General features: G+C 43.1%; 1 protein-coding gene across 1 annotated transcript in view; it reads right to left on the bottom strand.

Moving 5' to 3' along the window:
* The window catches only part of KIF13A (kinesin family member 13A), a 2,301,375-nt gene that overhangs the window by 2,132,636 nt on the left and 153,391 nt on the right, over positions 1–15,348 (bottom strand). The window contains exon 4 of the mRNA XM_044065730.1: positions 3,989–4,119. Coding sequence (XP_043921665.1) covers positions 3,989–4,119 — 131 coding nt within the window. The remainder of the gene's footprint in view (positions 1–3,988; positions 4,120–15,348) is intronic.

Here is a 15,348-nt window from a genome sequence, read left to right as displayed (position 1 = left end):
AAATGAAAATTTCCCACATTAACGTTTTAGTTTGTGAATGTCTGTTCTTCAACTTCAGTGCCTACATGTTAACATACTTCAGGTATCAACATGTCTTGTATACTTTTGCCAGCAGCTTAGTCCTACGGATACAATCATGATTTCAACATGTACACTAAGAAATTTCTTGACTACAACCCTGTCACTCCAATGGTGTACTTTTAATTTTTTACCCACAACTTTTAAACAGTTGATATCTCCCACTCTAACTACTTTTTCTGTTGGACTCACTTTTGTAACCTTCAGTAGCATGTGCAGAGTTCCACCCCAACCCTGCTAAAAACTGGTCAATGCCTAGATGCATAACCTAGTAACCATCCCCCAAAAAAGCTTTCTTTAGGACTGCCACAGAAATTTCTTTTAACACTTTTATTAAGTTATCACTCAAGGAATAGACATATGTATCAACAGAAAAGAAAAAGCATATTACCTCTTTCCATTTTTATGCATTATACATTAAATATTCACTCCAACATTACATAAATTGCTTAATTACTGACTTAATTAAACCTCACTCATCCTCTTGACATTATTCTGCATGTACTACTGGAACAAATTCAATTTATTTTTCATGTACTTCGTTCCTTCTCTTTCTAAAGATCCCACCATCTGTACTTTTGTCTCAATTATAATACTCCGCACTTTCAGTACAGTTAGTTTAGATTTTAATTTCCATTTTCTAGTAATACTTTTTTGACAACCAATGGCATTAAACTTAGTAAGGCCTTAATATGTCTAGGAAATGCAGGTACTGTGCTCCAGCTCAAAAAATATTTTACATTATAGCCGTTTGCTCCACCAGTATTTCTGACAGAATACTCTGCATGGAATTTTAAATCTATCAACACATTCAACTCCCAAAAAATATGTTTTTAGTAGCCTTTCCTCTTCCTAAAACACATCCAGCATTTTCTGTCCACAGGAGAAAACATTTACTGAAGTCTGCCTGAGGTATAAAAATACTTATGCAAACACTTCATACCAAAATTCCCAAACCTTCTGGGCTTTGTCATATACCTGAGAGCCACACAGATTGTCCTCCATCGCTTCCTTTGTAAACTGCCTTTCCAGTCTCTCTTCCCAGTTTTTTCTAACCTCCTCTGATTGATCATAGCTATCATATAAGCCGCTTCTGTTCTAGACTCAACCATAAACTATCAGAGCTTATCTTTCACTTAGCATATCAATATCCCTTCCTTTCTGCCTATATCTTGATATCAATCCCTAGTAGGAAAGAGAAGCAGTGTGTTGTCATGCAGACCAAACTTATGCTTGGCCTCAACTCATTTTTATTACATACCCTCTCTAGTGCCAAACTAGAGTCAAGTTCAACATGGTCTTCTTTCCCTGTTGATTCTGCCAAGCCCATTCCTTGGCTATGGTTTCACTAGATAGTAGGGACAGTGGGAATCTCATTCATCCATTCATGCCCATGACTAATTAGATGACAAGGCATTTGGCTACCTTAAGAGTCATAGTTACTTCAGCCATCTACTCGCGCTTCATTGAATTTCTTCATCTTGACATTCAGAGCACTGGGCAGAAATCACATTGCATTAACACCCGTCTTGGGCCTTAGCAATGCTTTGCGTTAAACAGTAAGATTCCCCTGGTCCTCATCAGTTGTAAGTCAGCTGATACCTGCCAGATGATGTGGGATGCTGGTCGGGACTGGCACCCACCATAGCCGCCCCGTAAGGGCCCGGCATGCGTCCAGAGTTGCCAGCCCTATCCCCCGGCCCCTCCCAGGAGGGGGGAGCTAGGCAAGTGGGCGACACCTCGTCCAGCCGCGCAGCACGCCCAACCCTGTTTCACACCAAAGCCTGACCAACCCAACCCTTAGAGCCAATCCTTATCCAGAAGTTATGGATCTAGCTTGCCAACTTCCCTTACCTACATTGTTCTAACATGTCAGAGGCTGTTCACCTTAGAGACCTGCTGCAGATATGGATATGGTCTGGTGCGAGACTTGCACCCTCTCCCCAGGATTTTCAAGGGCTGGCAAGAACTCACTTAACGCCACTGAAATATGATGTTTTCCAGGATGTGGGCCCCTCTGTCAAGGTGAACCCATCCAGGGTGCTCCGCTCTTTACAAAGAAAAAGGAACTCTCCCAGGGGCCCTCACTGGCTTCTCCAGGATCGTTTGCGTCAGTGCACTGGACACCGCAAGGCGCCCATCTCCACGCTTGACTCGAGGGCTGGCTTTCAACAGATTGCAGCTTTTTGCAAATTCCAGCAACATTTTGCCTACTGTCAATATACCAACTTGTAGTTATCTCTTCTGGCACAATCTCCTTTCTCAGTTCCTAGTGTTGGCTTTATTCTTAGAATACTGATAATCTTCTGTATGGTTGTTATTCTCTTTGAGATCTGCATACAAAATCCTACGCGCTTCTTATTTCTCAAACTTTAGCTTTGCTTCAACATCATTCCTTTCCACTTTGATGTATAACCTTCTGCATGCTTTAGCATGAAAAGTGAATACTGTATGCTATAATGGGTTACACTGCAGAATAAACATAACTGCAGTTTATGATGAGATAATTTTATGGTGAGCAAATCTGACTTTGTGCTGTCATATAAATGCCACCTATTATATGTTATTTCAATAAAGCGCTTAACTTACACAAACAAGAAACAATTCTATACTTATAAAAATGCCCTTAAATAAACTTCCATTGTACAGAGGAACAGAACCCCGACTATGACCCAAATAATCCAGGTAAGATGAGTGACATATCAGTCGAGAAGAACATTGAAAAAGCTAAGGAATAACAATGTGATTGCTGCTTGGCAACCTCTTCCTACAATATGTGACAGTAACGTGTTTAAAGGGGATGTATTAACACAGTGATGCATCCATACGGAGACAAGAAATCCAAAAGTAGCTGTCTGCTTACAATGGGAATACTACTACTGATGGATTCTATCACCTACTTGAGTGAGTGATGCACCTGCATACTCAACTCTTCAGAACTTGCTAAGCCATGCATAGGGAAGGCTATACAAAAAGACTAAGTCAGTATTACTATTAATGCTGCACTCTACTTCCAGGAAAAGAAGATAATAAGGTACAATTACTGAACTACAGGATGGCTAGTAGGAACAGGATAGGACTTATAAAAACTGGCCTTATACTATATGCCCCCCCCCCCCCAATAACACAAAAAAGCCTACTAAATTTTCAGTCATAAGCATATTCTGGAAGCAAGACTGTTTAACCGTCATTTGAAAAAGGGGAGGCGATTCTGATTCCATGTCATACATGAATGGAGTCCCGACTATGTATGACCCAGATAAATAGAGTTTAGTTAATGGCTTGAATGCTGAAGGAGCTGGGGTAAGGGTTTTGGGGTGGGAGCAGCACCTGTCAGATTATACATCCCAGGAAGAAGGCTTGAGTTTCTGCTCATGACCATTTATGTCCTGGTGGAGAAAGGTGCATTTTATCCCACTTTTAACATGCTAACACTTGATCGGTGGCTGTGGATGGAGCTTGAGTGGATATGCTGTTGTACACAGTAATGCTCACAATGTCCACACTCACTCCATCCCACTTTGGGTTTTCCCCCTCCTTACTACCTACAAATCTGCAATCCCAGGCTGCATATATTACGCTTGCATAGAACTCTTGGCTTGATGAATGTGGGTGCGGCAATTTCAAATAGAAATGACAAATAAGCCTATACTTTTCCTGGAGACAGATGGTCTACTTGTCAACAGGGCTTTTGCCAGGATTTTGCCACCCCTGAGACAGGGCTTCTGTTAGTATCACAGTTAAATGAAGGAAGGAGAAGTCATTGCAGCCAGGTATGCCACTGATCTTCAATTCCAAAACATTTGCAAATGTGCAAGTAGTGCAATGAAAAAAAACCCAGAGTAGCAAAGTAAAACAACATTAAGAATCAGCTGCATCCAAAATACCATATACATGTTCTCAGAATTACCTGGCATTTTCTTTAGGAGTGAGAATAACATCACCATCTGTAAAGATGTCTATAATGCAGTGTTCAGGCTGGATTCCAATGCCAAACAACTGTATGTCCTGAGAGGTATCTGCGCCAACAAGGGTGTGATCCTGTTTAGAAGTCATGAACACAAAATATAAAGACAAGAAACACATTAGTGGCAGCAAAGAAAAACTTTAATGCCTGATACTTGTTACACATGAAAACAAAACAGTAAAATTTGATCCGTCTTAGCAGAAACTGTCAGAGTAGCAAACACATGCATCCACCTGTAAGAGCAACTCTTTTGAAGGTGGTCAATTAAAAATCGAAGTTATGTCTTACCATAATGTTCCATCGGTGTTGTTGATATTCACCAATCCTTGACAGTGGGTTTGGTTCCAAACCTCAGAACAGACTCAGCCGTACCTTTCAGCTCCTGCTCTCCAAACTCTCGAGCTAAGCACTACTCATAATGCTCTTCACAGAGATTACCTCAGATCGAGTTTATCAGATGATGGTATATAGAAAAAAATAGAATGGTTAACTACACATAATACAGAGACGAGGCCATATATGTGTCCTTAATGAGAAACTAGCTCAGGACTAAAGTGATCTACTAAGAGTCCTAGGATGGGGGAAGGTGGGTGGGGATGTCAAGGATTGGTGAAGATCAGTAACACAGTTGGAACATTATAGTAAGACATAACTTCTTTATCTGATGATGTTAATCTTCACCTAATCCTTGACAGTGGGACAGAATCCCCAGCTACTTTAGCCTTGGGAGGTCTCATGGAAGAATATTCCTAAACACCACAGACCCAAAGGATGCTCGACCCCTCGAGACCTGATCTACTTTGTAATGAGTGATAAAGGTATGATGAGAAGACCATGTGGCTGCTGCACAGATGTCGTCTAGAGACGCTATGGCATGAAAAACTGCTGATGTCACCACAGCTCTTGTTGAATGGGCTTGAACTGGTTTGGGAAGTTGAAGTCCTTAAGAATGACAAATTAATGTGATGCAGTCTCTAAGCCATTTAGCTAAATTAACCTTAGCAACTGGATTGCCCATACGAAGGGATGAAAATGCTACAAATAACTGATCTAATTTTCTAAATTCTTTTGTTCTGTGAAGATAAAAAAACGTATTTGTCTGTGCATGTCTATTGGTGATCAAGAAGAGGAGAATTGAGTGTGAGGGCAGCACCAAGGATCAAATGGTGGAAATTGAAAAAGGGTAATTGTGAGGTGATGTTCAGGGAAGAGTTAAGACAGGCAATGGGTGGCAGTGAAGAGTTACCGAATAGCTGGGTAACTACAACAGAGCTAGTAAGAGAGATGGCTAGAAAGGTGCTTGGTGTGACATCTGGAAAGAGGAAGGAGGACAAGGAGACCTGGTGGTGCAATGAAGAAGTACAGGAGAGTATACAGAGAAAGAGGTTGGCGAAGAACAAGTGGGATTGTCAGAGAGATGAAGAAAGTAGACAAGAGTATAAGGAGATGAGGTGCATGACAAAGAGACAGGTGGCGAAGGCTAAGGATAAGGCGTATGAAGAGTTGTATAAAAGGTTGGACACTAATGAGGGAGAAAAGGACCTGTACTGATTGGCTAGACAGAGGGACCGAGCTAGTAAATATGTGCAGCAGGTAAGGGTGATAAAGGATAATGAGGGAAACATACTCACAAGCGAGGAGTGCGTGTTGAGCAGATGGAAAGAGTACACTGAGGGACTGATGAATGAAGCGAATGAGAGGGAGAGAAGATTGGATGATGTACAGATAGCAAATCACGAAGTGCAGTGGATTAGCAAGGAGGAAGTAAGGATAGCTATGAAGAAGTTGAAGAATGGAAAGGCTGTTGGTCCAGATGACATACCCGTGGAAACATGGAGGTGTTTAGGTGAAATGGCAGTGGAGTTTTTAACTAGATTGTTTAATGAAATCTTGGAGAGTGAGGGGATGCCTGAGAAATGGAGAAAGTGTATTGGTACCAATTTTTAAGAATAAGGGTGATGTGCAGGGCTGTAGTAACTACAAAGGGATTAAATTCATCAGTCACAGCATGAAGTAATGGGAAAGAGTAGTGGAAGCTAGGTTAAGAAGGGATGCGATTATTAGTTATCAGCAGTATGGTTTCATGCCAGGAAGGAGCACTACAGATGCGATGTTTGCTCTGAGAGTGTTGATGAAGAAGTACAGAGAAGGTCAGAAGGAGTTGCATTGTGTCTTTGTGGATTTAGAGAAAGCATATGACAGGGTGCCTAGAGAGGAGTTCTGGTATTGTAAGAGGAATTCAGGAGTGTTAGAGAAGTATGTAAGAGTGGTACAGGATATGTACGAGGGTAATGTGACAGCGGTGAGGTCTGCAGTGGGAGTGACGGATGTGTTTAAGGTGGAGGTGGGATTACATCAAGGATCAGCTCTGAGCCCTTTCTTATTTGCAATGGTGATGGACAGGTTGACAGAAGAGATCCCCATGGACTATGATGTTTGCAGATGACATTGTGATCTGTAGTGAGAGTAGGGAACAGGTGGAGATGACTCTGAAGAGGTGGAGATATGCTCTCGAGAGAAGAGGAATGAAGGTTAGCACTAAGACAGAATATATGTGTGTGAATGAGAGGGAGGATGGAGGAATGGTGAGGATGCAGGGAGTAGAGGTGGCAAAGGTGGAGGAGTTTAAATACTTGGGATCAACAGTTCAGAGTAATGGTGAGTGTGGAAGAGATGTGAAGAAGAGAGTACAGGCAGGATGGAGTGGGCGCAGAAGAGTGCCTGGAGTTATTTGTGACAGACGAGTACCAGTAAGAGTGAAAGGGAAGGTCTACAAGAGGGTAGTGAGACCAGCTATGCTATATGGGTTGGAGACAGTGGCACTGACAAAAAGGCAGGAGCAGAGCTTGACACGGCAGAGTTGAAGATGTTAAGATTTGCACTGGGTGTGACGAGGATGGACAGGATTAGGAATAAGTATATTAGAGGGTCAGCCCAGGTTGGAAGGTTTGGAGACAAAGCCAAAGACTACATTGGTTTGGACATGTGCTGAGAAGGGATGCAGAGTATATTGGGAAAAAGATGCTAAGGATGAAGCTGCCAGGTAACAGGAAAAGAGGAAGGCCTAAGATAAGGTTTATGGATGTGGTGAGAGAGGACATGCAGGTGGGTTGGTGTGACAGAACAATATGCAGAGGACAGGAAGAAATGCAAACAGCTGATCTGCTGTGGCGACCCCTAACGGGAGCAGCCAAAAGAAGAAGATGTCTAGTAAATGAAGTGCATATTCCCCTTTGTTAGAAAAATTAGGGGAAAAAAATGGTAACTGTAGCGACTGATTAATATCGGATTCGGACATTACCTTGGGTAGGAAGAATGGATTTATTCTCAGTGCAACTCTGTCTTTAAGAAAGAGTAGGTAGGGTGATTTGCGTGATAGGGCTTGCAATTTGGAAACCCTTCTTGCGGAGGTAATAGCCACCAAAAAAAAACGTCTTCCAGGATAAATACTTCAAATGACAAGATGCTGATGGTTCAAAGGGGGTCTTGGTTAGAAGTTGAAGGACAGTAGTTAGATCCCATGGGGGAGTTGGTTCTTTAAATGAGGGTTTTAGTTGGAAGAGTCCCTTCAAGAAAGCTTTACCAAGCTTGTGAGACATTACTGGAGAATCATTCCAAGCTGAGTGGAAGTTTGAAATCGCTGCCAGATGAACTTTTACCATAGATGCAGAGGAGCCAGACTGAAAAAGTGTGTTTAGAAAATCCAGCACGTCGTGAATGGGAGTGGCAATAAGGGTCCAGTTCTTTATTCGAGGCCCATTTGGTAAGTTTTTCCCATTTGCACTGATGCAGTTTTCTAGTAGCAGGTTTGTGGTGCGCAGTAATAATACATGGGACAGGGGAAGAAAGGGAAGGATGCCTGGCAATCATGGGAAGTGGAGAAGCCATGCAGTGAGCTTGAGATGTTGGAGTCTGGGGTGAACCATGCCCTCTGGGTGAGTTAGCAGATCTGGAACTGGATCCAAGAGCCATGGTTTCTGTATCAGATGAGGCCAGGGGAAGGTTAACCAAACCTGTCAAGGCCAGAAGGGGGCAATGAGGATTATTAAATTCTCCACTTTTCTGGCTTTATTTAGGAATTGTGAGATTAGAGGAGTGGCGGGAAAGGCATACAACAGACCAGGAGGCCAAGCGTGGAGAATGGAAAAGAGCGTCTCTGGGTGACTCTCTTGGAGGGGGGATTAGGGCGAAGTAGCTTCTGCACTTGTTCAGGGGAGAAGCAAATAGGTCACAGCAAGGTTGGCCACAATGGCAAAAAATCCTGTCCACCATTACAGAGTACAAAGACTACTCATGAGGCATAAGAAATGTCCTGCTCAATTTGTCTGCTATCACGCTGGAACTTCCCGAAATGTGCATTGCTATCAAAGTGGTTGGAAGAAATCGCCCATTGCCAAACTCCGAGTGCCTCTCAACATAGCGGGCAAGATTTGGTCCCCCCTTGTTTGTTGATATACCAGACTACCGACATGTCTGTCTGAAATGCAACTGTCCCTAGATGGAGGGCATCTTGGAATATTTGCAACGCTAACACTGCCCTCATTTCCAGAATGTTGATGTCCAAATTGGCCTCCAATTGGGACCATGTGTCTTGGACTGCCTTTCCCAGATGATGTCTCCCCACCCTATATGGGAAGCATCCGTGGTCACTGTGGCTTAGGGCTGAGGTAGGGTGAATGGTCGGCCCAAGAGAATTGGTCGAAGTGAAGCCACCATTTAAGGTCTTGTTTGCAAAAGCTGGTAATCAAGATGAGGTGAGACATTGGTTGGTGTTATCAAAGACCATTGGGTTGCTAGTAACCACTACATTAATCGCATATGAAACCTCGATAGAGGAATCAGAATGATTGAAATGGCCACAGAACCTAAGGTTTGATGGACAAGTCTTGCTGGGACTCTGTTGTTTTGGAAAATTTGTCTGACTTGGGCCTTGATACTTTGTAGTATTTCTGGAGGAAGAGAAGCAATTCCTGAGACAGTATTTAAATGAGCACCAATGAAATCCAGTTGCTGAGAAGGCTGCAGGTTGGACTTTTCGAAATTTATTGTTATGCCTAGAGATGTGCAAACATTTATGGTGTAATCTCTTGCCTGTTCTAAGAGATGCCTGGTGGTAGCAGTGAGGAGCCAGTCGTCGAGGTACAGGAAGACTTGAAAACCTTGCAGTCTGAGGTGAGCTGCAACCACTGCCATGCATCTCGTGAACACCCTCAAGGCTGTGGTGAGACCAAAGGGCAGTGCTCTGAACTGGAAATAGCTGGCTCCTAGCTGGAAGCGTAGAAACCTCCTGGAGCTTTTTTACATTTTTATGTGGTAATAAGCATCTTAGAGGTCTACAGAGCACAACCAGTTGCCTTTTCCCAAAAAAGTACATATGAATTATACAGAGACCATTTGGAATTTGGTTTGTTGACCTGCCCTTTTGAATTGGCCGAGATCCAAAATGGGTCTTCAGTCCCCTGTTTTTTGGGACTAAAAAGAATCTTGAGGAAACCCCAAATCCTGTTTGGTCTGGTGAGACTTTTTGGACGACTTTTTTTGAGCTGTTTTTGAATTTCTAAGTCTGCTGCTTCCCTTTGATTGGGTGGAACACCTGGGAGTTTTTTCTGGGATTTGGTACTTGCAAATAGTGGAATTTGGTAGCCTCTGGATATTATTCCCTGCACCCATTTGTCCGAACAGGCTGGTAGGTGGAGGGAACCCCCCCCCCCAACTGCCTCCAGAGGAAGGCAATTGGGCACCCTTTCAGTGATGCTGATAGTAAGTTCCAGAATAAGATTCTTTGGACCCCTTGATTCTGTGGTCCATTTCTGCCACTAGGGTGGCATCTTCCATTGTTTCCTTCTCTGCCCCGGGGGAAATCATTACCTTGTGAGTCTTGGAAAGGCCCTTTGGATTTTCTAAACCATAGTCTCCCACTCTTTTGGTTCCTTGAATAAGGTCTCTGAGGGGTGGAGAAACATATGCCTACGGCAGATAGGGTCTTCCATCTTGCTCACTTCTGGCTAGAGTGTCTTTAACCTTTGGGCCAAAAAGGGTGGATCTGTCAAAGGAAGCACTGATGAATGCCGCTTTAAACGGCTCCACAAAGTCACAAAAGCGCATCTAGGAGTGCCATCTAATGGCTATACCTGAACCCGCTGCCCTAGTCATCCCTGCGGCTGCATGCAAAATGAGCCTCATGAACGAGTTGGCGATAGCATGTAGGGTTGCAAACCGAGGGGAAAACTTTGTCACAGACCTCTTCAGCTACTGCTCCTGAGAGAGTGTTTTATTTGAAAGTTCTTTAATCAATTTCTCTGCAATCTGGTAAAGTGTGCCATATTATTCAAGGAAATCAGAGCGAAGGTCGTTGAAGTATAAACATGCTTCCCAAATCTATCCAACATCCTAGACTCCTTGTTAGGAGGATGGATAGTAGGACTTTCTTCAGCGTGTTCCTCTTAGTGGCAGCCGCTATCACTACGGCGTCAACAGGAATTCCCTCAGATCAATGTGGTTCTTCCTTAGCTGCTGATAATACCCGGTCATGTCTCTTGGGGATTGGTACTATGTAGACAGGTATCTTCCCATGCCTGCTGAGCAATCAGTTTGATAAGATCATCAGCAGGCGGAGAGATCCAAGAAGCAGAGGGAGTTAGGCACGAAAAGCCTCCAGGTATACTGATTCCTCTGAGGAAGGCTGGGTGGATGACCACCCACCCCTCTGTTTCAGGATTTCCAGGACGTCCGTGAAGGAAACATCATCAGGGGGTGACCTGGGGGAACCTTCCCCTTCATCGAAGTCAGTATCTTCATTGTAAGACTCTTCTAGGGAGTCCAAGTGCTTCCTCTTGTACTTCCTCTTCATACGGACTTCCTCAGGGAGATGCTCCGGGGAAGTTTCCGAAGAGACCACCACTGAAGTGGAAGTCACCTGGGACTTTTCTGCCCCCTGTCCAGGGGGTGAGACTAATGGTAGCTCAGGTTGAGAGGAAGAGGAGCTATGTCCCCTCAAGGATGGCAAAGACTGAGAATCCCCGATAGATAATGCCTTCTCCATAATCCAGAAGGCAGCCCCCCCGGTAGAGAGAAGGGAGCCCAAAACCAAAATAGATTCCTTTGGAACCAGGGTCACATCCTGCACCGAGGAGACTGCCTCCAGAACAGGAGCCTGGGTTGACACTACAAGGGCCGAGGCAACAAGCAGAGTACATGGCTCCAAAGGAACAAAAAGGTACCATGCATCTCAGACCCAACCAGTCTCGATCCCGGGAGGTCTCCAGTGGTGAAAGCACGGAGATACTCATGACAGTTCTTGGCACTGAAGACGAAAAAGCTACAGGAACCAAGTCAGTCGGAGCCGGGAGTGTCGGGATCGAAGGTTCCAAAGACTCATCTAGAGTTGGAGGAGGACGGTATGAAGGGGTCCATAGGATGGAAAGTTTCAATGCTGGTTTGGCTCAGAACTGAAGGTAATCCTCTCACCGCAAGTAGCTGATCCACTAGTCTCATAATATCAGCTTCTGACAGACTCCTAGTAGACAGCACCGATGCAGTGGAGGGAGAACTCGGTGGTCTCACTTCCACAAATGGAGTATTTCTGAAAGGGTTCACAGAAGGGGAATAGGAAGTTCTTGGGAGTGCAGGCAGCCCCAGTGGCTTACGTACCAGTTAATCGTTTGGTACTGATGTAGAGGCTGTTGGCTCTGAAGTCAATTTAGTCTGTGTAGACAGGTCCTCAGGTGCCGATGAACTCTTCGGTAGTGAGAAAGTTTTTGACATCTTTCTAGTGGGTTCCAAAGACCTTGGAAATGAATATGATCTTTTCTTTGATCCATGGGAAGAAGATTCTGAACCAGTTTTCTCCTTGGAAACAGAGATGGCCTTATCAAAGGGAGATTTCAGAAGCCCTTTCAATATCAAATTTATTTTTTCTCTCTGTCAAAGTTTCGGGTAGAGAACCCGTGACAAATTGGACAAATCTCTTGTAGGTGAATCCTGCCAAGACAATATACACACAGAGTATGCTCATCTGAATTGGGCATTTTACCCTCACATTTTCTACACCTCTTGAATCCTGACGTGCCCTTAGAAGGTTTTGAGGGAGAAAGTGTTTCTTTTTGGTCCGCCATAAACAACGGTAAAGGAAAGGAGCAGAAAGTTTTTTTTTTTTTTTCTGGATAGAAAGGGAAGATTAAAGAAATAAAATAATACCAGCTATAGTATTAAGAGATACCTTACTGGTATTAGAGGAGGAGAAGGTTTACCAATGATGGTAAACGACAGATTACCAATGGTAACAGGAAGGAAGACGACAGGTTAATTAGTGAGGAGGAGGAGCAAGTAGAAGTACTAAGAATACAGGAAATTGAGAAACAAGGAGAATTTCTAGAAGAATTTGAAAAATTGAAAAACACAATTAACTAGCGAAGTTTGAGAGAAGGCACAAACACATCTGCTCTGTGAAGCAGTAAACAAGATCTGAGGTAATCTCTGGGAGGAACATTATGGGTAGTGCCTACCTCGAGAGTTTGGACAGCATGAGCTGAAAGATACGGCACTGTCGGTACCGATGTTCGGAACAGAACCCACCATCAAGGATTAGGTGAACTAACATCAGATCACATTTTACAACTCTTTTCAATTCTACACAGCATGCTATCTGATTAATAGATTTCAGGAAGCAAGGAATGGGGAGGTTATCAATAGGAAGCCTGAATGGATCCCCATTAAAGACCTCAATAACGATTAGGTGATAGCAAAAAGCTATGGCTAGAAAAAGGTTGGCATTTGTCATGCTGACAATACTAGAACCTACTGTGGACACCAGAGGTACAAAGCTACCAAAGGGGGGGGGGGGGGGGTTCTGGATTTGTGATGGTACCAATAAGCCAGGAGAGCACACATTGCCAAAACAACGGCACAGATGGGACAGGAGTTTGACAAGGCAATGAAGAATAAAATCTGGATAATAACCTTAAAGAGCCTACAGCAAACTAATCTGATGAGTCAGGAGAAAGTAGGGTACTGTCCAGCCTGTTCTCAGCAAACATTAAGAAATGCTGATTTTAAATGGGGCACTGAGAAGCAGAACAAGCTCTCTGAAGAGCTTCTGAATTCAGTGAAAACGCCTGCCTCTGAGGAGGGGCAGAGGGTGAAATAGTACCCATTCCAGTAGATGAGGTAACAGTAACTTAAAATTTCAAATGTCACAAGGCTGCAATCTTGCACGAGATCCAGGCAAAAATGAGCATTCTGTACATTGCTGGGTACAGTAATCAGCACATTTTTTTCAACACTGTATGAAGTCTGGGACAGTACTTCTGGAACTGAAAACTGAAGTAGTGGCTCCCCCTATCAAAATAGAGATGACTGCATGCTCCTGTTATATAACTATGACAATCCACAGCTCCTGGCAAAGCATACGCCAGGGTGCTGGAAAGCAGATTTTATCCAACAGCCAAAACTTTGATTCAATAGGCACAATGCAGACTATCTTGGTCAAGGAACAGCAGATTAACTGTCTGCCTATTCACAGATATTGGAGAAGTAATTGGAGCTGCCAATAACATCTACATATGTTCTGATGACTTGGAGAAGGTAAACGACTGTATATTCTGAAATGCTTTATGGTATACCATGCAGCAGTACAAGGCTCATGTTCACAGCTGCATGCAATGTATCCCATGTATCTGAGGCATGAGAACTGTATTTTTATTGTTGATGTTAAGTTGAATGTGCTTAAGGTACACATAGGACTCTGTCAAGAGAGTGTTTTGTCTCTCTTCCTGTTTGTGATTTCCAAGGACAAGATATTTGCAGCCAAGGTTCGGAGAGCATCTAGTCTGGGAATGTAAGGATTATAACTTTGTTGTTTGCAAATGATGGTCTCTAGCTTCAAATGACAATGAACATAAATTGGGGCAAGTCATGGTTGTGAATTGACTGATATGAAAATCAGCACCCCTGCCATTAAAAGGTCATGTTTCACTCCTATGAAAGGATGGATTGCCCTCTACGTACAGGAGGCACAACCATGTTAGGTGGAAGAGTGAGTACCTTGGGGTCTTATTCATGACTGAATGCATAGGGAATCATTAGGAAACTGACAGGCAAATGAATGCTGTGGCAGCAGAACCAGAGGTGTTGTACTGGAAAGTATAGATAAAGCAAGAACACAGTTGCAGGACGAAGCTCTCAATTTTTGAGTTAGCCTATGTCCCCATCCTCATTTATGGCTCTGAGCTTTGGGTAATGACAAAAGTTATGGATACAAATGTCAGACAGCACAGTTGTGTAACTCAGTTTGTGTAAGTTGCACTTTCCCATAACAGTAGATGTTCAAACTCCTCACTACTGCAGTAGCTTATGGGTTGTATCCTGCCAAGGATATGGCAACTGGATAGGGTTGCCACCTATCCATTTTTTTTTTCTAGAGAATCTGGAAATCAAACTGATTGTCCAGTAGTCTGGAAAACACTGTGCAAACTCCAGTATTCTGTTTAAAAAAAAATAAAAAAGAAACAGACTAGCAGAGTTTGTTAAATTGGTGGATTAAATTTTTTTTTTTTTTTTAATACAGAAACAGCAGAAAAAAGGTATCAGGAATTGAAAAAAAGGGGGCATTTCCCACCAGCTGACATCAAGATGACATCACAAATGGGCAGGAAAGGGGTAGACGTGGGTGTGGTTACAGATGGTGTGAGTGGTGTGGCTTTGGTCCAGTTTTAGCCACAACGAAAGGTGGCAACCCTACAACTGGACAACTTTCCAATGTTATAATCCCCTCCCTCACAGTCACTTGGGCTGCTGATAAGCTAAACCCTTTTGGAGAGAAATATATAAGCAGAGTGACTAAAATCTTTACGACTTTCTTGCCTACAAGAGATGAGGAGAGAATTTACCCTGAACTGCCACACAGAAAAAATGAAAAAAGAAGAAAAAGATAGCATCTGTAAATTATATACAAGAAAGGAGGTATGGCTACTCTAGCAGTGGAGAGTTAAAACATCTACTGTTATGGTGAAGTGTAAATTACTTCACTGTACTATGTTCATCATTCCTACTGTTGCAGTATCCTATGAATAGACTACCATAGCTTATCTAACCTATGAGGAGGAAAGGTATGAATTCAGGTGCCCCTGGAGCGTGGTCCTGGTCAAATCAGTCCTGAATGCAAATAAGCAATCTAGCTTGTCATTACTTGAACTGGAAAATACATAGAACTATGTAGTTGCCTCTAGAAATTTGTGAGAGCCATGTAATTGTCTCTAGAAATTTTAGAGAGTTCACTATTAAAGTTAAGAACCACTAAATTTTAA

Source organism: Protopterus annectens, chromosome 3.part0 (assembly GCF_019279795.1).
Source record: "Protopterus annectens isolate FY-2018-M chromosome 3.part0, PAN1.0, whole genome shotgun sequence".
NCBI lineage: Eukaryota > Metazoa > Chordata > Ceratodontiformes > Protopteridae > Protopterus > Protopterus annectens.
The sequence above is the reverse complement of the archived record's forward strand: the minus strand, read 5'-3'. Positions and strand labels throughout refer to the sequence as shown.